Consider the following 23,738-nt stretch of genomic DNA (forward strand, 5'->3'; position numbering starts at 1 on the left):
GGTTTGATCAAGTAAGTAATGAAAGGGTAAGAGAGATGTGCGGTAATAAAAAGAATGTGGTATACTGGGGTCAATGTGCTATCAACGGACTGAACCAGGGTATAGCAACTGACAAAGTGCAACCTATATCATACTTCTCTTTGCCTTCAGCTATAAAGCTGGGCATGCCCTAACCATGTACGCCCTGTGACGAACATAGCACAGTATGAATTTTAGGTAAAGTCTGTACTATAGAAAACTGTGTAAATAACATGATATGCCTCAAGTAAACATGAGGTGAAAAGGCTAGAAAAAGAGATGAATACAGAACATTAAAAAATTCAAAATGAGTGTCAACTACTTACCACCTGTAAGGGTACCAGCAGGGTCAAACACATCACCATCTAATGTGACACATTTCCTCATAACATTCTTGTCAAAGGTTACTTGCTTAGCAATATCCATATCACGACAGACAAAGGAGGAGCCAAACACCCATTCCATAGCCTTATGCAACTCACGATCATAGCAGACAAGAGATAGGGCAGTCTGCACATTCTCACTGCCAACCTAGAACAAAAAAATTTAAGATTTTCTTTAAAAAATACATATATACAGATGTATAGCAATAGTAATAATCTTTTTATACTAACTGCCTTTCATGCTTTAGCAAGGTAGTCTCGAGAACAAACGAACAATGACCTAATCTGTGCAAATGCAATCTTTAGCTTTCATGAATAACAGACCAAAATCAAAGGCTACCATACACAGCCAAATCCCAAAGACCTTTATAGTTAACCTTGGCTGCTTCTTCCTGCCCGATTTAGTGCAATGGCAGTAAGTTATCCTCACATATAACATATTTCTCCAACTCAATCTATCCAATGCATACTTCTCATTCTCCTGGACACCCATGCCCCAATCCTCCTTTACTACAACTTTTCACTTCCTCCTTGGTCTCCCTGTATCTCATGTATAAATCTGACAAACACATCCTCTTTGTCACTCTCCAATCACTCATCCTCTTCAAATGCCTCAAACATTTCAGCACGTCCAGGTTGGGCCTCTCAATCAAACTGCTCATTATCACACCTCTCTTAAAAAATTTTATTTCTTATAATGATCCATTTACATCATTCCACAATATGTCCTCAGACTTTTTGTTTCCAACACATCCACCCTTTTCCTTACTTTTCCATTAAAGGGCAACAATAGCATCCATAAGATAATGTCAGGTCTACTATATTCGCAAACACCAGTTTCTCACCCCTTACAGACAATAGGTCTTTCCACAGTCTTTAAAGTACCTAGGATGAGACTTTTTTCAGCACCTTGGTTCCACATACATCCACTCCCAGGCACCTAAAGCACTTCATTTCCTCTCACTCTTCCACTCCCAGGCACCTCAAGCATTTCCCTTCCTTCAACTCTTCCACTTTAAAGGCACAATCAAATTAATATATCTCACCCCTTGCTGTGCCTCATTACCTTACTTTTGTTCACTTTTACTTCAAACTTTCCTTTTCCAAACACTCTCCATCAATTTCTAGTTTCTCTCTGACATCTGCAAACAAAAAGTGATAAACCTTCCAAGCTCCCCACCCCCTGACATACTGCAGATTGGCCCACTACTCCAAGACCCTTGCATTATCTCTCTCACCACTCCATTCATGGACAGATTACCTGGCTTAGAGTGCATGGTCTATTTTCAATGGCCCTCTTAAAGTCCTGTGGCAAGGTGGTGAGGTCCAATTATTGTAACATTAGAGGATTCATGTTTAGGATAAGTTGGTTGGGTAATCTATCTTTAAGGATTTTTTTTTGGCTCAATGAATATCACTCATATTGATTTCTAGAATCTCACTCATCACCTGGCAGTCACCTATGTACTGTAGATGCCCTTTTCTGTTCTTAGTGAGCTATGTTTTGGGATTTTCTCTTCTAATGAGGGCTCCTTTTTTTCTGGGTCTTGTATGCCTCATATCATGATGCTTTGAACTATATTTGGACTTACAAAACTTTAGAATGAGGGTATGTTGTAATATGCAACACTGCTTTGACTTCCCAGAGAATGGAAAAATATTCTAGAGATATAATCTTAGTGTCTAAAAGAATATTTTCATTTACTAATAGAGTATCTCCATAATTTGAGGCACTTGTGTACATATGCATACCTCAATTACATCACAGCATAATGCCATTCACTTGGTGTCCCACCAGCTGGGAAAATACATTTATTTGTCTTCAATGCTATCCTATTCCCAGATACTTACTTAATCAACTTGCTTAGCAAGCACAGGCATTCCAGCATGTATGGAAAGAATGTTAAAGACACTGGTGGTCATGGAAATACAGGACATAAGGTGAAATAAAAAGTGCTTAAGAGGTTTCATACTGGTCAGAAACTCATGGTTGTAGCAGAGTCTGTGGGTCTCCCTCACACTGTTACTCTCATATTCTTTACGATATTAAATATCATCTACATCATCTGTCATATGGTTACCTGACTCAGGCTAGTGTATATATGGACTGAACCAGGGCATGTGAAACATTATGGTAGGTCTATAGGACCTGGATGTGGATTGGGAGCTGTGGTTCGATGCATTACACATGACAGCTAGAGACTGAGTGTGAACGAATGTGGCCTTTTTTTGTCTGTTTTCCTGGAGCTACCTCGCTGATGCAGAGAGGGGGAGACGCTGCTGTTTTCTGTGGGGTGGGGTGGCACTGGGAATGGATTGAAGGCAGGCAAGTATGTATATGTACCAGTTTTGGAAAGAGGGGCAAGTATGCAGTCTGTTGTGATGAGAGAGCTTGGGAAGTGAGTCAGATGTTTGCTGATGATACAGCGCTGGTGGCTGATTCATGAGAAAGTGCAGAAGCTAGTGAATGAGTTTGGTAAAGTGTGTGAAAGAAGAAAGTTGAGAGTAAATGTGAATAAAAGCAAGGTTATCAGGTGCAGTAGGGTTGAGGGTCAAGTCAATTGGGGGGTAAGTTTGAATGGAGAAAAACTGGAGGAAGTAAAGTGTTTTAGATATCTGGGAATGGATTTGGCAGCAGATGGAACCATGGAAGCGGAAGTGAATCATAGGGTGGGGGAGGGGACGAAAATTCTGGGAGCCTTGAAGAATGTGTGGAAGTCGAGAACATTATCTCGGAAAGCAAAAATGGGTATGTTTGAAGGAATAGTGGTTCCAACAATGTTGTATGGTTGCGAGGCGTGGGCTATGAATAGAGTTGTGCACCAGAGGGTGGATGTGCTGGAAATGAGGTGTTTGAGGACACTATGTGGTGTGAGGTGGTTTGATCGAGTAAGTAATAATAGGGTAAAAGAGATGTGTGGTAATAAAAAGAGTGTGGTTGAGAGAGCAGAAGAGGGTGTTTTGAAATAGTTTGGTCACATGGAGAGAATGAGTGAGGAAAGATTGACCAAGAGGATATATGTGTCAGAGGTGGAGGGAACGAGAAGTGGGAGACCAAATTGGAGGTGGAAAGATGGAGTGAAAAAGATTTTGAGTGATCGGGGCCTGAACATGCAGGAGGATGAAAGGTGTGCAAGGAATAGAGTGAATTGGAACGATGTGGTATACCGGGGTCGGCGTGCTGTCAATGGATTGAACCAGGGCATGTGAAGCATCTGAGGTAAAACATGGAAAGTTCTGTGGGGCCTAGATGTGGAAAGGGAGCTGTGGTTTCGGTGCATTATTACATGACAGCTAGAGACTGAGTGTGAATGAATGGGGCCTCTGTTGTCTTTTCCTAGCGCTACCTCGCTCACATGAGGGGGTAGGGGGTTGTTATTCCATCTGTGGCAAGGTGGCGATGGGAATAAATAAAGGCAGACAGTATGAATTATGTTTTTTTTTTTTTCCGCTTTCTCCCGCGTTTGCAAGGTAGCGCAAGGAAACAGACGAAAGAAATGGCCCAACCCACCCCCATACACATGCCTTAATTCAATCCACTGACAGCACGTCAACCCCAGTATACCACATCGCTCCAATTCACTCTATTCTTTGCCCTCCTTTCACCCTCCTGCATGTTCAGGCCCCGATCACACAAAATCTTTTTCACTCCATCTTTCCACCTCCAATTTGGTCTCCCTCTTCTCCTCGTTCCCTCCACCTCCAACACATATATCCTCTTGGTCAATCTTTCCTCACTCATTCTCTCCATGTGACCAAACCATTTCAAAACACCCTCTTCTGCTCTCTCAACCATGCTCTTTTTATTTCCACACATCTCTCTTACCCTTACGTTACTTGCTCGATCAAACCACCTCACACCACACATTGTCCTCAAACATCTCATTTCCAGCACATCCATCCTCCTGCGCACAACTCTATCCATAGTCCACGCCTCGCAACCATACAACATTGTTGGAACCACTATTCCTTCAAACATACCCATTTTTGCTTTCCGAGATAATGTTCTCGACTTCCACACATTCTTCAAGGCTCCCAGAATCTTCGCCCCCTCCCCCACCCTATGATCCACTTCCGTGTCCATGGTTCCCTCCGCTGCCAGATCCACTCCCAGATATCTAAAACACCTCACTTCCTCCAGTTTTTCTCCATTCAAACTCACCTCCCAATCGAATTGACCCTCAACCCTACTGTACCTAATAACCTTGCTCTTATTCACATTTACTCTTAACTTTCTTCTTTCACACACTTTACCAAACTCAGTCACTAGCTTCTGCAGTTTCTCACATGAATCAGCCACCAGCGCTGTATCATCAGCGAACAACAACTGACTCACTTCCCAAGCTCTCTCATCCCCAACAGACTTCATACTTGCCCCTCTTTCCAAAACTCTTGCATTCACCTCCCTAACAACCCCATCCATAAACAAATTAACCAACCATGGAGACATCACACACCCCTGCCGCAAACCTACATTCACAGAGAACCAATCACTTTCCTCTCTTCCTACACGTACACATGCCTTACATCCTCGATAAAAACTTTTCACTGCTTCTAACAACTTGCCTCCCACACCATATATTCTTAATACCTTCCACAGAGCATCTCTATCAACTCTATCATATGCCTTCTCCAGATCCATAAATGCTACATACAAATCCATTTGCTTTTCTAAGTATTTCTCACATACATTCTTCAAAGCAAACACCTGATCCACACATCCTCTACCACTTCTGAAACCACACTGCTCTTCCCCAATCTGATGCTCTGTACATGCCTTCACCCTCTCAATCAATACCCTCCCATATAATTTGCCAGGAATACTCAACATGTGCATATATGTATATGTCTGTGTGTGTATATATATGTATACATTGAGTTGTATAGATATGTATATTTGCGTATGTGGACGTGTACGTATATACATATGTATGTGGGTGGGTTGAGCCATTCTTTCGTCTGTTTCCTTGCGCTACCTCGCTAACGTGGGATACAGCGACAAAACAAAATAAATAAATAAATGTAAACCAGTGTGTATATGTTGATATGTATATGTATCAATATGTATATGTGCATGTATGGGCATTTATGTACATTTATATATGTGTATATGAGTGGATGGGCCATTCTTCGTCTGTTTCCTGGTGCTACCTCAATGGTGATCAAGCATACTAAATAAACAAATAATATATATTTATATCATCCCTAGGAAGGTATTAAGAATATATGGTGTGGGAGGAAAGTTGTTAGAAGCAGTGAAAAGTTTTTATCAAGGATGTAAGGCATGTGTACGTGTAGGAAGAGAGGAAAGTGATTGGTTCTCAGTGAATGTAGGTTTGCGGCAGGGGTGTGTGATGTCTCCATGGTTGTTTAATTTGTTTATGGATGGGGTTGTTAGGGAGGTAAATGCAAGAGTTTTGGAAAGAGGGGCAAGTATGAAGTCTGTTGGGGATGAGAGAGCTTGGGAAGTGAGTCAGTTGTTGTTCGCTGATGATACAGCGCTGGTGGCTGATTCATGTGAGAAACTGCAGAAGCTGGTGACTGAGTTTGGTAAAGTGTGTGGAAGAAGAAAGTTAAGAGTAAATGTGAATAAGAGCAAGGTTATTAGGTACAGTAGGGTTGAGGGTCAAGTCAATTGGGAGGTGAGTTTGAATGGAGAAAAACTGGAGGAAGTGAAGTGTTTTAGATATCTGGGAGTGGATCTGGCAGCGGATGGAACCATGGACACAGAAGTGGATCATAGGGTGGGGGAGGGGGCGAAGATTCTGGGAGCCTTGAAGAATGTGTGGAAGTCGAGAACATTATCTCGGAAAGCAAAAATGGGTATGTTTGAAGGAATAGTGGTTCCAACAATGTTGTATGGTTGCGAGGCGTGGGCTATGGATAGAGTTGTGCGCGGGAGGATGGATGTGCTGGAAATGAGATGTTTGAGGACAATGTGTGGTGTGAGGTGGTTTGATCGAGTGAGTAACGTAAGGGTAAGAGAGATGTGTGGAAATAAAAAGAGCGTGGTTGAGAGAGCAGAAGAGGGTGTTTTGAAGTGGTTTGGGCACATGGAGAGAATGAGTGAGGAAAGATTGACCAAGAGGATATATGTGTCGGAGGTGGAGGGAACGAGGAGAAGAGGGAGACCAAATTGGAGGTGGAAAGATGGAGTGAAAAAGATTTTGTGTGATCGGGGCCTGAACATGCAGGAGGGTGAAAGGAGGGCAAGGAATAGAGTGAATTGGAGCGATGTGGTATACCGGGGTTGACGTGCTGTCAGTGGATTGAATCAGGGCATGTGAAGCGTCTGGGGTAAACCATGGAAAGCTGTGTAGGTATGTATATTTGCGTGTGTGGACGTATGTATATACATGTGTATGGGGGGGGGTTGGGCCATTTCTTTTGTCTGTTTCCTTGCGCTACCTCGCAAACGCGGGAGACAGCGACAAAGTATAATAAAAAAAAATATAAATCATCCCTAGGGGTAGGGAAGAAAGAACACTTCCCACTCATTCCTGCGTGCTGTAGAAGGTAACTAAATGGGGAGGGAGCAAGGGGGGCTGGTAATCCTCCCCTCTCGTTTTTTTACTTTTCAAAAAAAGGGACAGAGAAGGCGGCCACGTGAGGATATTCCCTCAATGGTTCAGTCCTCTGTTCTTAACACTACCTCACAAATGTGGGAAATGGCAAATATGTATGAAAAAAAATATATATCTTATAATACTTGATCACCATTTCCGCATCAGCAAGGTAGCACCAGGAAACGGACAAAGAAAGATCTATCCACTCATACACACATACAGACCCATACTTATTTATATATATATCATCTATCATTATTACACTTGATAGCTGTTTCCCACATCAGCGAGGTAGCTCCAGGAAATAGACAAATAATGGCCCATCCACTCATATGCACATATGTAAGTAAATGCCCATACACGCACATTTACATATCAACACATACACATACACACACACATATATAAAGGGATTAATGCATACAAGCTCTCAGACTTCCATGATCTTTGTGCCACTGGAAACTTTGCTAAGGTTTAAGCAAGCTATTCTTTTCTTTTCTCCAACAGTATATAAAGTCTTAAGCAAACCATATAAAAACAATGATACTCACCATATTCTCTGCATAATTCACTGTGCGGGGATCAATGGACCTCCCAGTTATCTTGTTGAGAGGAATAATGGTGACTCTGGTCTGAAGCTGTCCGTTCTGAAGCAGTTTCTTGCCCGTTACTTCTGTGTCCACAATAACATTATACAACTGAAAATAAAAGAAGTCCATATCCCATATAGGACCCATCTTAAAATCTTATCAATACATGGTCAATCAAACTGAGAAAAGTTTGAAAACAAATATAAATGATAACGCAAAAAATCTTAATAAAAACACTGGTCAACAAAATAAACCTTTTTTTTGCCCCACGAACTAAAATAGGTGGACCTTATAGTACTTTTTACACTGAATTCAAATATGATTTTTAGAATTTTTCTATCGGACATGGTTTTTAATGAAAGAGCAATTAAATTTTACAATAAGTGTACATAACTCGTTCATAAATAAGGTTGGTATTACACTTAAACTTACCTCAAAAATGTAGAAGTACAATTTTTGGCTATATTTGGCCTCAAGAACATCCCTCCTTCGTGTCCAGCAGTAATCTGCCAACATAGAGGGACTCCACTTTCCTTGGTACTGCTTTTCCACCTCCAAAATGCCTTGGTGAAATCTTTTGCTGTGCTCATCACAGATTGCCCCAAGATTTTCTGGGAAAAATTCTGAAGGCAAGTCCAAAAAGAGAATTTCTAGACCCATACTGTAACCCTGAGCTTTATATGAGGTCAAGAGATCTTTTGCAATATCACAGTAGTTTTCTGATCTGTGATTCTCCTCAAAATCTTTGCTAACTCTTAAATGAGAGCCATAAAGTTTTTTCAATTTCATTCAGCTCTTCATTGAACTTTTCATCTCTAAGCAAGTTCCCTGATGTGTGGTCCTACAAAAAATACTCTCCTTGATTTTTACATCACTCATTCTGGGGAATTTATTCCTCAAATATGTGAATCCATGGCCAGTTTTATCCACACCTTTGATGAAGTTCTTCATCAACCCAAGCTTAATGTGCAAAGGAGACAGGTAAACCTTCTAAGGATCAACAAGAGGAGGATTGATGACACTCTTCTTCAATGGAGTCAGTGATCTTCGTTCTGGCCACACTTTCTTTACATAATTATTTTTCTTGTCCTGGCTGTCCCATTCGCAGAGGAAACAACAAAACTTCGTGTAACCAAGTTGCATTCTTCTCTTCTGAGCAGTTGATCAGTTAATACAAGGGATTGATTCATCCTTGTGTGGAGTACTGCTTTAACATTTAGGGTGGTTCTAGCTCTGTATCTGACTTGTAGACTGCCCCAATGTCGGTTGACTTTCCCTCTTCTATAGGTACTACTTTGGATTTTGCTCCCAAGCGCTGGCTGCTTATGTGCTTCAAGCACTAGCTAGATCATGCAATACTCTGCAAGCTGCTGCATCACATGATTATTGTGTAGCCATTGGCAACTCAAGGGTGGGCTATTTTGATGCCTGCTTCTTTTCCTACACATTGAAGCTTTGGAACTCTCTACCTTCTAATGTCTTTCCCAATAACTATGACATGGCACATTTCAAAAGACAGGCCTTTCACTTTCTCCAAAATCTGTAAAAAATTCTCCACTTATCCTTGTCCTCGCATGCCTTCCCACACACTGTAAATCTGTTTACTTATTGTCACCCTGAATTCAGTGGCTGGGGCAAAACCAGCCATGAGAAGACAGCTTTGGCATTAGGTAAAAGAAAATGAAATGAGAGTCAGGGTCAAGAAGTAACTGTGTTTAGAGGAAGGCAAGAGGTAGGAAAAAAAGTGCACAAAGGGAAATTGCCAGGGATGGGAAGATCAAAAAAAAGGCTTAAGCAAGACGGGGTAAAAACAAGTGAAAGGACAGCCAAGGGAGTGGGATATCTAGAGATGAAAAGAAGCAACAGAGTGGTAAGCCAAGGAGAAAAGAAAACAAGACTGGAGATTACAAGGGATGGGAGAAAACTATGGAGAAGGACAGCCAGAGGAAGAAGCAGGAAGAGGTCAAGGGAAGGTTGGGTTACGAGCGGTGAGAGGCGGGATCAGGGAAGAGGAAATGGAAGGCTGAAAAAAGGAAAGGCAGGGTGTGAGGGGACCCAAAGGAAGGGAACAGCCAATGAAGATTATATAGCTGAGGAGAGCAATGGTCGAGAGAGAGCTGGGAAAGTAAAGTGCCAAGGAAAGGAAAAACCCCTCCTGGAGTTGGGTGATAAGCCGGGGATGATGCAAAGCTGGAGAATGGCAAAACAAGGAGGGTAATGGGAAATGGTGTAAATAGAATGAAAAGAGCTTGTACCCTCTACAACTGAACTCTTCCCATTCACTGAAGCTTTAGTACAACTCCAAATCTTCCTCCAAGCAAAAATACTCCCAAATTCATTTTTCCCAATACTGTCTGTTTCATACAATTTCTTTCAGTCCTAAACTTCTTAACAAATGCCAGTTTCCCCATATCCAAACCTTCTCAAAAATCATGAACCTTGCAATTATTTGTACTTTCAACTCAACATTTCAACTCTACTTCTCTTACTCCACACTAAAAAACAGCATCATCCAATTACATATACTAAATATTTTTCCAATAAAACATTCAATAACCATGGTAAGATTACATAGTCATGATATATTTCCACATTTAACCAAACCACTATTCACCATCACACAAACACAGTTTGCATTAATAATATTTCTGATAACATGTACCAATTGTTCATGCACAATGTAGTCAAACCTTCCAGAAGTCTTTTAATCTATCATATGCCTACTGTAAATCCATCAGTGATGCAGATACTTTTTTCACAAGAGCTTTCTCCATTATCTGTCAAAGTGCAAAAATCTGATCTATGCATTCCTTTTTCCTGCCAAATTTGTTTTTTCTTGAAACCTAAAAAGTTGTTTTTACCAAAACCATTTATAATCCCTCTGTACGTCAAATCAATTATGCACAGACCAAATTATGCAACCCTTACAACTTCTGCTCCTTTAACTTCAAATGGGGTATCATTCAATCATCTATAACCACTTATCCATGCAGTTATACTCTCCATATTCTTTCAGCTTCTTTTTCACCTTTTTGGTACATTATTGTTCTTCTCACTCCCTCCTTTGCAATGTCTTTGTCTTCCTTATATTCATTCCACATATCAGACCCAGGGATTACAGTACAATGAAATTTGACTCTGAGATCTTTCAATAATGAGAGACACTGTTTACATAGCTGGGACCAAGATTGATGATGGAACACTGCATTATGGAACCTATCCCCACTTCATGTTAAAGCTACAGCTTACCTTTCCTCCAGCTGTGACCTCCAAAGCAGTTGCAGTGGTTGGATCCTTTAACTTTACCAGCCGGCACACCAGTCCCTTTACTGAAGAATGATCAAAATTCCTCTCGGGATCCTTGTAATTGAAGCACAACTGGGGGTACCTAGCCAGAAGAATATCTCTATTATTGCACATCTATAACTAATAAAAATTGATGTGACACATGATGTCATAACTAGTTTGAAAATAATGTAACTATGCAAGTTAATTGGACCAATGTACTGTAATCTGAGAGCTGAAGCCTGTCATGCAACCAACAAGCATCTATCCTTATAAATATAGATTCAAACATTTGTGGCATCAAGACATTTCGATTTTGCTATCCTACATCCTTAAAAAAATTCTAGTTTTCTCACACTGTGGCACCATACATTCTATGCTTTTATTTACAAATGATCATCCCTGGCCCTCTGAACTCCATAATCCTTTCTGTGCTATTGGTATAAATCTAGGCTTACACAGCAAGATACTACTGATGTCAATCTAGGCATATAATTTTCAATCACCAGCTGAATTCTGCAAACTCTGCAAGCTTCAATGGCTGGCCACAGATGGAAACCCTAAAAAAATGGATGAGTGAGTGGTCTGCCTATTGGCCCCTGTCACCCACCAGTGGCCACAGCAGGCAATTATGTGCCCACTGCTGCCCATAACACCCATCACTACACTCATGCCATCTGAATGTACGATCAGCCAATCTAGTAAATAATCTGCTTTTCCTGAACTATAAATGCCAACTCTAAATTCATAAGAAGAACAATGATCCTGATAGCTTTGCTGCACACACACACACACACACACACACACACACACAAGAAAAAGAAAAAAAAGTGAAAGTAACCTTACAAACTCAAGATTGCCCAACCTGATATGTGACATGCTTCTCCTAAACCAGGAGCAGTTGTCTCAATTCTTACGAAAATCCTTTCTTTTCTACTAGTTCATAAATGTACAATAAACTCCCATTCTAAATCACTTCAGTCTATCAAAATTCTGCTTCTGACAGACCCTCTGGACCTCATCAGACTAAATTTGGAATTTACTGGACATTTCAATACAAGTCCATTACATTGTAAATTTAGTAAAGTGAGCTGAAGTCTCACTGGAATGAGTTTGGGATGTGAGAATAGTCCATTAGTTCCCAAATTCAGTCAATGATGCTTGGCATCAGCAGAACATGTGACAGCTTGATGTGCATCACCTCAGTGAATTTCTATATTTTACTTACATATAATGTTCTCTCTACACACATACACAGTAATCTAATGGTGCAATATCACCTTTTGTGCCATTTTAACTACAATGACAAATATATATATCAAGAAGAAACATGACATACCTTGGTAACTACCTGCTAGTCTGGGACAAGTGCCCACTCAGTTAAATATTAGCAAACTTGGTGCCCAAGTTCTCATGCAACTCCAGTGTTTCTATTGTACAAAGGCTTATCTTCATGCATTATAAAAGTGCTTTCAGGGTTGCATGTGCTAAAAGATCCATTAATGACTTCAACATTGCTGAAAATGATTGAACATCATGAGTGCAGAGAGAGTAGTTTGTACCACATGCAAGCCCCAGTTCTGACCAGGAGGTGATTCAGTTGAGTCCAGGTGACACTGAAACTATTTCCTTCCGACTTAAAGTAGTTTTTGCTACCCCTGAACACCTCCAGCCTTGAATGAATAAGGTAGGTTTCCATTAAACTTAGTATTTCATTTATCAATGTTCCTTGGACAAATTTGGGATGAAACAGAACTTGGTTTCTAATGAAAATGGGTCTTTACTGCAGGTACTATTCGTCTTACGTTCGCCATTTCCCACAATAGTGAGGTAGCACCAGAAACACATAAAGAAATGATCTCACTCACTCATTTTCACTCTCTACATGTTAGGTACAATGCACTGAAAACACAGCTGCCTATCAACAACCAAGCCAACAAACCATTCTATAGTTTCCTCTAACCATGTCACACACCACCTCCTGCATGCTCAAGCACCGAACACTCGAAGCATCTTTCACTCCATCCTTCCATCTGCCTCCTTGGTTTCCTTCTTTTCCTTGATCTCTCCACTTCTGACATGTAAGCATTCTTAGTCACCCCCTCCATATGCTCAAACCATTTCAGGACAACTCTTAGCTCTCTTAACACACATTTTTTACTATATCACTTCTTAATCAATCAACCCTCTTCACACCACACACTGTCCTCATATACATATTCAATTTCCAACACATCCACACTCTTCTTGACATTTATATCTGGGGCTTATGCCTCATATCCAAACAACACTAATGGGACAACTATACAGCCAAATAGGGCCATCTTTTACCTCAAAGATAGTGATCTCTCTTTCCATACATTCCTTAATGTGCCAAGCACTGTTGCTCCCTCACCCAATCTATACCTCACTTCAGTTCCCTATCTATCTATATCTCTAATGACTCTTCCAATTGGTACTCCCTCAAATGGGTGCTCAGACCAAGTCTCCATAACTAAAGAACTCCAGTGCTGCTTCTTAGCATTTACAGCCTCACCCTTAACAGGCCAATTGCAGAGGGCAAGTATAGTGCAGTTTTCTAACGATTATTTCTATCTAATACTCCTACCTATTTCTTCCTAATGTTTCTACCCAATACTCCTGCATGTATGTTCCTACCTACTGCTCCTACCATTCTGCTACAAGGCAGGGCTGGCACATAGTGCACACCCCAGGGAAATCTAGAGTTACAAAGAATAAGCTGCACGACTTAAACGTTGTCAAATGTTACGTAGGTCAGAGAGATTGCATGTGTGGACAGCATCCCAGTAGTCCAAACATTGGTGAGACAGAAAGAAAAGACAGCTACCTGAGTCAGAGGAGTGCAATTTGACAACCTCCTGACACTCAGGTAGGTAGTACTAGTAATATACCTCCCTAGTTGTTGGCTACTTACCAAATACTGCCTTCAGCTCCCATGGTTCCATATGCTGTCATTCCTACTTACAGGTACATAAAACAACCTATTTCCTCCAAGTTCTCTCCATTCAAACTCACATTCCAAATAAACTTACTCTTTTTCACTGATAAACACAATCACCTCACTTTATTTCACATTCACTTACAATTCCCCTTTTCACACACACACACACTCCTATACTCAGACATAAGCTTCTGCAGTTTTTCACTCCAATCTTCCACCAGCGCCATGTCATCAGCAAATAATAACTGTCACCTCCCAGCCCTGCCCATCTCCTTTTTCCAATACCCTAGCATTTATCTCCATTCCCACCCTATCTATGAAAAAATAAACAGTGATGTTGGCATGACACTCCCCTAATACAGACCCTCAACACAGAAACTCTCTCACCTCAAGCCACTCCTCCTACTCACACACATGCTTTACTTTCTTGATAAAAAACACTTCACTGCTTCTAGTAGGTCTCTGACAAAACCCAATTTTCGTAAAACCTTCCACACAGCATTTCTATCGACTCTATCATACACTTTCAGCAGATATTTACATGTGTTACATAAAAGTCTTTCTGTTCATCAAAATACTTCTTAAACACGTTCTTCAAAGCAAATAAATGATCCACACACCCTCTACCACTCCTGCAGCCACATTATTTCCCTCCAATCTGAAACCCTGTGCATGCTACTACACATTCAATCACTACTCTCCCATACAACTTACTACACACAACGAACAAATCTATAATTGTGAAATTTGAACATCCACTTTTGTTCCCCTTGCCTTTAAACAATGGCACTAAATAGGCACTGCCAATTCTCAGGCACCATGACTCACACACACACACAATGAAAATCCTAACTAAACAATCAAAAGCATAGTTACCCAGTTTCTCAAGAAATTTAACTGCAATCCCGTCCATTCTGCTGATTTACTGCACTCCATCTTATGCAAGACTATCACCATATCACTTTTCATGAATTTCTTAATTTGCTTAACTCTACATCCCAAACATCCCACATCAGCCATCCTGTCAGTGAACACATTTAACAACCCTTCAAAATACTCAATGAATTTGCTCTTCACTCCACTTTTGTCAGTTACCACTTCCTTATTTGCGTCCTCTAATGATGTTTTCATTTGTTCTCTTACTTTTCTCATACTACTAACTTCTTTCCAAAACATTTTCTTTTCTGAATGAACTTTTTAAGCCTCTGCACCTTCCTTTTGACCTACTGCTGCTTTCTCTGGTACATCTTCCAATTACTTAGCACTCCTTCCCTGCAAATAATACTCATACACCCCTTCTCTCTTTCACTAGCAACTTAATATCCTCATCCCATTACTCACTATCCTGCCCACCTCCCATCTTCAGCATGTCATACACTTCTCTCACACATGTAAGCAGTCCTTAACTAAATACCTGCCATTTCTTCAATTTCCCTCTATATTTTTGGATGCCTCTACGCCACTCTATTGGCCTCTGGCACCCCCAAAGGGGCATTAAAGTAAACCTTCCATTTGTCTCTTTGCCCTAGCTTCATTTACTCTTACCTTTTGCCATTCTACTCTCAGTCTTTCCTGGTATTTCTTTACACAATCCTCTTTTCCTAACTCACTCACTTTCATAACCCTCTTCCCACCCATATCACTTTCTCTTTTCCTAAGGCCTCTACGAACTTTCACCCTCGCCTCAGACATCCCACCAGCTGCCCCTTCATCACAATCATATCCAAGAGTCTTTCCTTTGCATGCACATTAATTAGTACATAATCTTATAATATCCCCTTACCATCTTTCCTACTCATCCATGTGAACTTATATATGTACCTGTTTTTACATCCTTTTCCAGCAAACAATTCCACAAGCTTTTCATTCTTATTCATGGTATCAGGTAGCACTTTACTGATCAATAAATGACACACACAAATCCTTGTGTTTTTCAAGTATTTTTCACTTACATTCTTCAAAGCAAACACCTGACCCAAACATTCTCTATCTCTCTTGAAACCACATCATTCATTCCGAGTCTCAAGCTCTGTGCATGCCATCACGCTCTCAGTCACCACTTTTCCACAGCAATTATCAGATATACTCATTGATCTTATACCCCTGTAATCTTAATACTAACATATGTCCCTTGCCTTGATACACTGGTAATATATATGCATTCTGCCTATCCTCAAATACAACTGCAATACCATCCATTCTGACTGCTTTGCCACATTTCATCTTACAAGGCTTTCACCACCTATTCTCTTTCCACCAAAACAACTGCCATGACTCTCATCTTCCTCCTGACCTCCTGCTGCTTTCTCCTGTACAAGTATCAATGACTTGCACTTCTTCCCAGACATCTCTTTTCTCTTTCATTAGCAACTTAATTTCCTTATTCCACCACTCACTACCATTTTTGACCTGCCCATCTCCTACCTTCCTATTTCTATAAACTTTTCTCACACATACCAGCACTGCTTCCCTTAATACCTTGCCTAAGTTCATTTATTCTTAACTTTTGCCATTCTACACTCAAATCTCTCCTAGTACCTCTTCATCTAAGCCTCTTTTGCACGTTCACTTACTTTCACCACCTTCTTTTCACCCATTTCATTTCCTCTTTTTCAAAAGCCTCTACAAATCTTCACCCTTGCCTCTATCAGGTGATGATCATAAATCCTACCAGTTACTTGTCTCAGCACATTCACATCTAATTCAGTAGATATAATATACATGTATATAAGTATCCTAAAACAATGACTAAAGGGCATAAAAGTACACCATTCTATCAATAATTTCAATAAAAAATTCATAATAAAAGAAAAAGAATAACAATCCATGGAACAAACAGAACTGGTCTGTTTGCAATATCCTGTCAGTGTACAATCCTTGGGAACTGTGCTGCTGAGAAAGTGGTGGTGAGCAAGTCTTTAACATCCTCCTAGTAGCAGTCACTGATTGGTGGGACCAGAATCAAATGACCTGCCACTCCTTATATGTGGTTAGTGAAGGGTAAGGAAGGTCAATACTTCATCACAAAAAATACTGAGGGTTGGGGGGTCCTGATCCTGATATTCCTGAAGATATCCTCGAGAATCTCATGTTCATGGAACAGACTATAGAGGTGGGAAATAATGATCCATGGAACAAACAGAACTGGTCTGTTTGGAACTGTGCTGCTGAGAAGGCAGTAGTGAATAAGTCTTTGATGTCCTCCTAGTAGCAGTCACTGATTGGTGGGACCACAATCAAATGATACCTACCACTCCCTAAAATGTGTGGTTCACTTAAGAAGGGTAAGGAAGGCCAATGCTTCATCTCAAAAAATAATGAGGGTTGGAGGGTCCTTACCCTGATATTCCTGAAGATATCCTGGAGAATCTCATGCTTATGGAACAGACTGCAGAGGTGAGAAATAAAACCATATGAATGTGGCAAGGTGCGAAGCGATTCCATTCCATTCTAAGTCATGTTTCTGGTGATATTTCTTAACTTATTCCAAAAACTCTTGAACATAAAGAAAACTAACCGAGACTCTAGACCTTCTAACTTCTCCTGCAGATTCATTATCTGGTTGTTTAGCACACGACGCTCACCTTCCAACTCATCAACTTTTTTGTCATCATAATCTAGCTTCCCCAACTGAATCTGAAAAGCAATGTAATACAAATCTGATATGTTAAAAGGTCGTACTCCATCATGTTATATTCAATCTTAATAGCACCTTCTTTTGTGAAAAGCTTATACCCAAAAAAAGTAACATTTTTTTTTACACACAACTGCTTCTTCCACCTTAGTGAGGTATCAAAAGCAAATACAAAATTTCCAATTCAAACTGTTTTTAACTTATTTGATGTTTCCCACATCAATGTGGTAAAATAGGGAACTGACTGAAACACATACAACAAAAAAAAGTTCAGTATAACATAATGAAACTGGAGCTCCCATCCACAGCAAAGGGAAACCATGGAGTGAGCTCTGGAGCTTGGCTGTGCATGGGAGCTCTGATCTGTGGGTATTGGTGTATTACATATGACTTCCAGAGAATGAATGTGAACAAATGAGTCTGTTTTTCATTTGTTCCTAGAAATAAGTTTTACAGTCATGCAAGCTGGTTTGGCCTGGAGTAGGAGATTATGCATGATGCGATAATCAAGGTAATATAAAATGTGCTTTGCAAATTTAAAACGAAACTGAAAATACAAGGTGCAGTAGTACCCAAACCCTCTCCAGCATAACACCTGAAAGTATGATGTGATCAGGGAATGTAATAAAACGAGACATGAATTCATAATGTTTTTGTGAATTGGTAGAGGTATCAAAACAGATGTAAGAAGTGTAGGTTTAGAATGAAAAACTTCTCCCAAAGTAGGTGTCCCACAGTCAATAAGATATTTCTTGAGGAATATTGGGTTTAGGATTTAAATCTCCACATTACTGGTGAGAAAGCTTCATATCTGCTCATCCTTCAAGGTAAATCCTCGTACCATTGTATCCCACTTGATACAATGATACAAGGATTTACTATCTAAATATACATCAAACTGCTTAAGTTTTTAAATCAAATACATCTTCAAACACTGCACCTGTCTAATCATCTGCATTTAATATAAACAAGCATAACGTCTCCTCAAACTTTTCTTCCACCTGTGCAGTTTTTGGGTAAGTATTGGAGATTTTCTCTTTCTAAGCAGTGTAGTGACCCTCTTAAAATGACTAATGAGTAGGTGACAAGCTGTACATGGGCTGAAGTGGGACATATGAAGTGACCAAGGAAAATTGTCAAACAGCCCTTGGAACTTAGAAGTGGCTAGTACTCTATGGTTTCAATATGTGATATGTGAAACTAGACAATGTGTGCAAATGAAACTATTCATTGTTAAAACTAAAGAAGCAATTGGATGAAAAAAGAGCAGTGCATGGGGTTCAGCAGTGGATGGAAGTCTCTGGTTTCTGTGTATGATACATGACAGCTAGAGAATTGGATGCATGCAAATTAAGGCTGTCAATAATTTGTTCCTGACACAACCTTGCTAAATCAGGAAAGTTCTAATTATAATAAGGTTTTATAACATCACATCAGTTTGAGATTTATTGTATCCAAGAAAATACAGGTACCTCTTATTTAAACATATTTGATTTCCACCAGTTTTAAAATAGTATGCAGAGTCCATTTACATCTTTTCATAATTAATATGGGCTTGAGTTTGGAATGAAATAATCATCAATGGGCTGGCAGTGCGGTGGTGTATCATTGCCAGCACTGTGCAAGAAGCATGCATACACATGGCGTGGATAGTCTACAGTCACGGAGTGCTCCAGCAATTTGTGCCACAGTATACTGTATAATATACATGTTTTGCCCATTGCATAATTCCATCAAAGAGTCTTTAAAGTTCTCCTGGTACTAGTGGTGCTAAGAAAAGTAAGGCCATTATGAATAAGGCAAAAATGGATGTGTTTAAACATTATGAGACCTGATATCAAGCAGCCCTTGGACTGTTCATCTACTTCATGAACTAATCATGATAATAGAGAGAAAAAGTTAGGAAAGTGCCACCTAAGACCTCATATTCCTGATGGTTGATTATGAAGAAAACGAAATGAATGATGAGCAAACAGATGAAACCCCTAACTCATTTAAATGCCCTCATCTGCCTGCTTGTGACACAAGCAAAGGCACACACTATATATGATGACTTGGCAGCACAAAATAGTGCAGCAGAGACGTTTCAAGCAAGTCATGGTTCATTTATGAATTTTAGGAAATGTTAGAATTGTCACAACATCAAGATGGCTGGTGAGGCTGCTTCTGCTGATGTCATTACTGACAAAACTTCCCAAGAACCCTCAAGACCATTATCAAGATAGGCATATATTTTCCTAAGCAGTTTTAATAAAGAGGAAACTAGATTATTTTCGAAGACAATGTCTCGAGACACAATTTCCTGTGAAGAGAAAACTGCACTATGATTCAAAGTTTATTTTCAGTTTTTATGAAAAGCCCAGTCCTCTGTTCTTAACGCTACCTTGCTAATGCGGGAAATGGTGAATAGTTTGAAATGAAAAGAATTCATTGTACAGTATGTCTTATGGTATTCTATAATTTCTGGCAACTGCATGCTGTAGTTCTGCATCAGTAACATAGTCAGTATTGTCTAACTAATAACTAAAATCCCTGGTCTCCATTAGTCAAATCAATTGATTTACGTGACAATTTTCTAGAACGTAAGTCACTTAAATTGAAAGGTCAAACTATGATGCCTCTATGTGGAACCCTAACATAAATCTAAATTGGATAACTTTCAATGTGACTTACCTCAAGATTTTTCACCTCTTTCTCCATTCTATCAAGGGAGGCCTTATCTTTTGTATATCCTGCAGCAGTGCATTTCATTTCTTGTTGTTTCTTCTTCAGTTCCTCCTTAGCATGTTTTAGTTTCATTTCAGCTTGTTTTGTTTCAGTTTTTGCCTCTGTGATGCTGGCTTTAGTGTCTGTCAACACATTCATAATGAAAATTACATTTTTGAATCAATATAAGGTAATTCTTTTGCACATGAAGGAAGCAACTACCTCAATATATAATTCATAAATATTTTTCTAAACCCTAAATTAGGAACTGGCTGTCAATCTTATGTTTCTGGCACTTCTCACAAATCATTACCTTTCTCTTGCTCAACTGTCCTAAAGACTAATGTAACTGTTCCATATACCTCATTGTAGCCTAAGTTCCCTTACATTAAGGGTGCATGAACAACATCTTAACATGAATTTCAACTTCATGCATATCATACAATAAGTTTTATTCTCCTTTATCCCTATTTTTAAGCTCAAAATAGCATTCAGTTTTATCCATAAAATTAGATTAAGTATAATTTCTATCCTATTCTTCGAGTTACTTCTATTTACAGAGACCAACATGGTAAGGCAACACCTGCCCTAATCACAGCCATCTTGGGTAAAAGAAAGAGTCCGAGAATATGAAGAAACTAATTTGGGCTCCACAGATGTTTATAAACCTGACTCTTAAAGGTAGAAAGGTTACAGGAAGAGAATTCCACAGCTTTGTTGTTTGAGGCAATAAGGGAGTATCATAATGGTCAATCCTTATCTGGCTGGTCTCCACACAGAAACTATTGGAAGCAGCAGTCAGACATATGCTCTAGGTTCAAATCTTGGTGGGAAGGTAACAAGCACACGTCTCACAAGAGCTTTGACTTCAACAATGCCTGCAGGAAAGACAAGAGGGCAGTAACATCAACACAGACAGAAGGGATGGTATGAGAGAAGTATTGCCCCTAAAACTAACAAGACTGAAGGCTTTTGATTCCATCTGTGCAACTGAAAGCAGGACAAAGAATCATTCCATAAATTTTCTTTTTAGCAGGATTCCACAACAGGGCATATACAACCACTGACAATGTGAAACAGCTGCTCATACAATAAAAATATACTATACATCACCCCTAGCTTTCAGGAAACAGACTGAGATGTTGCTTATGTAAGGTTCCCATAACTGAAAGATTTGGTTAAGCCTAACAAATTTTTGTTATTAGGGGGACGAAATGTGGTGTCTTGAAGCCAAAGAGGGAAATGAGCGACACTTATAGAGAATCATAGGGGAATACTACATTTTAGCTTTATCAAGTCTAACCAGGTTACTTCTTAACCATACTGAGATGCTGAGAGATATATGTTGAGTACAAAAAAGGGAACAAACACCAAAATACAGAGTGAAAGGAAAGTGAGCTAAAGTATGTAAAATGGAGCCACCAACATAAATCTAACCAAGGACAGAAGGTGAAAAGAGAGGAGAGTAGGCAATGTGGAGGAAACCGAAATAACGCCACTGTTGATGAAGTAACTAAGGGAAGTCACTATGTCAATCATTACTGCATGCATTGGCCAGAGAGGATGGTAAGCATTAAGGAACCCAGGGAAGCACAAAAGCCAAAGGAAAATCAGAAAGCAAAGATGGCAGCACTCTTCCCAAAACACTTGCCTCTCATGATCTTTCTTCTCATGCCCAGGTGCATATGCACCAATAATCACCCATCTCTCTCCATCCATTTTCAGTTTTACCCATATCAATCTAGAGTTTACTTTCTTACACTCTATCACATACTCCTACCACTCATGTTTCAGGAGCAGTGCTACTCTTTCCCCTGCTCTTGTCCTCTTACTAACCCCTGACTTTACTCCTAAAACATTCCCAAACCACTCTTCCCCTTTACCCTTGAGCTTAGTTTCACTCAGAGCCAAAACATCCAGGTTCCTTTCCTCAAACATACTACCTTTTTTTTTTTTTTTTTTTTTTATATACTTTGTCGCTGTCTCCCGCGTTTGCGAGGTAGCGCAAGGAAACAGACGAAAGAAATGGCCCAACCCCCCCCCCATACACATGTACATACACACGTCCACACATGCAAATATACATACCTACACAGCTTTCCATGGTTTACCCCAGACGCTTCACATGCCTTGATTCAATCCACTGACAGCACGTCAACCCCTGTATACCACATCGCTCCAATTCACTCTATTCCTTGCCCTCCTTTCACCCTCCTGCATGTTCAGGCCCCGATCACACAAAATCTTTTTCACTCCATCTTTCCACCTCCAATTTGGTCTCCCTCTTCTCCTCGTTCCCTCCACCTCCGACACATATATCCTCTTGGTCAATCTTTCCTCACTCATTCTCTCCATGTGCCCAAACCATTTCAAAACACCCTCTTCTGCTCTCTCAACCACGCTCTTTTTATTTCCACACATCTCTCTTACCCTTACGTTACTTACTCGATCAAACCACCTCACACCACACATTTTCCTCAAACATCTCATTTCCAGCACATCCATCCTCCTGCGCACATCTCTATCCATAGCCCACGCCTCGCAACCATACAACATTGTTGGTACCACTATTCCTTCAAACATACCCATTTTTGCTTTCCGAGATAATGTTCTCGACTTCCACACATTTTTCAAGGCTCCCAAAATTTTCGCCCCCTCCCCCACCCTATGATCCACTTCCGCTTCCATGGTTCCATCCGCTGACAGATCCACTCCCAGATATCTAAAACACTTCACTTCCTCCAGTTTTTCTCCATTCAAACTCACCTCCCAATTGACTTGACCCTCACCCCTACTGTACCTAATAACCTTGCTCTTATTCACATTTACTCTTAACTTTCTTCTTCCACACACTTTACCAAACTCAGTCACCAGCTTCTGCAGTTTCTCACATGAATCAGCCACCAGCGCTGTATCATCAGCGAACAACAACTGACTCACTTCCCAAGCTCTCTCATCCCCAACAGACTTCATACTTGCCCCTCTTTCCAGGACTCTTGCATTTACCTCCCTAACAACCCCATCCATAAACAAATTAAACAACCATGGAGACATCACACACCCCTGCCGCAAACCTACATTCACTGAGAACCAATCACTTTCCTCTCTTCCTACACGTACACATGCCTTACATCCTCGATAAAAACTTTTCACTGCTTCTAACAACTTGCCTCCCACACCATATATTCTTAATACCTTCCACAGAGCATCTCTATCAACTCTATCATATGCCTTCTCCAGATCCATAAATGCTACATACAAATCCATTTGCTTTTCTAAGTATTTCTCACATACATTCTTCAAAGCAAACACCTGATCCACACATCCTCTACCACTTCTGAAACCGCACTGCTCTTCCCCAATCTGATGCTCTGTACATGCCTTCACCCTCTCAATCAATACCCTCCCATATAATTTACCAGGAATACTCAACAAACTTATACCTCTGTAATTTGAGCACTCACTCTTATCCCCTTTGCCTTTGTACAATGGCACTATGCACGCATTCCGCCAATCCTCAGGCACCTCACCATGAGTCATACATACATTAAATAACCTTACCAACCAGTCAACAATACAGTCACCCCCTTCTTT

At 40.2% G+C, this 23,738-nt stretch overlaps 1 protein-coding gene across 3 annotated transcripts in view; it reads right to left on the reverse strand.

Annotated features, from left to right (window-relative positions):
* SMC2 (structural maintenance of chromosomes 2) overlaps nucleotides 1-23,738 on the reverse strand; it is a 150,533-nt gene that overhangs the window by 32,580 nt on the left and 94,215 nt on the right. For all 3 annotated transcript variants that reach the window (XM_071665525.1, XM_071665524.1, XM_071665526.1), the window contains exons 10-14: nucleotides 20,112-20,287; nucleotides 17,322-17,440; nucleotides 10,807-10,945; nucleotides 7,519-7,665; nucleotides 345-549 (exon numbers count right to left, since the gene is read on the reverse strand). In XM_071665525.1, the coding sequence (XP_071521626.1) occupies nucleotides 345-549; nucleotides 7,519-7,665; nucleotides 10,807-10,945; nucleotides 17,322-17,440; nucleotides 20,112-20,287 (786 nt within the window). The remainder of the gene's footprint in view (nucleotides 1-344; nucleotides 550-7,518; nucleotides 7,666-10,806; nucleotides 10,946-17,321; nucleotides 17,441-20,111; nucleotides 20,288-23,738) is intronic.

The sequence above is a fragment of the Panulirus ornatus genome, chromosome 10, assembly GCF_036320965.1.
Source record: "Panulirus ornatus isolate Po-2019 chromosome 10, ASM3632096v1, whole genome shotgun sequence".
Classification (NCBI taxonomy): domain Eukaryota; kingdom Metazoa; phylum Arthropoda; class Malacostraca; order Decapoda; family Palinuridae; genus Panulirus; species Panulirus ornatus.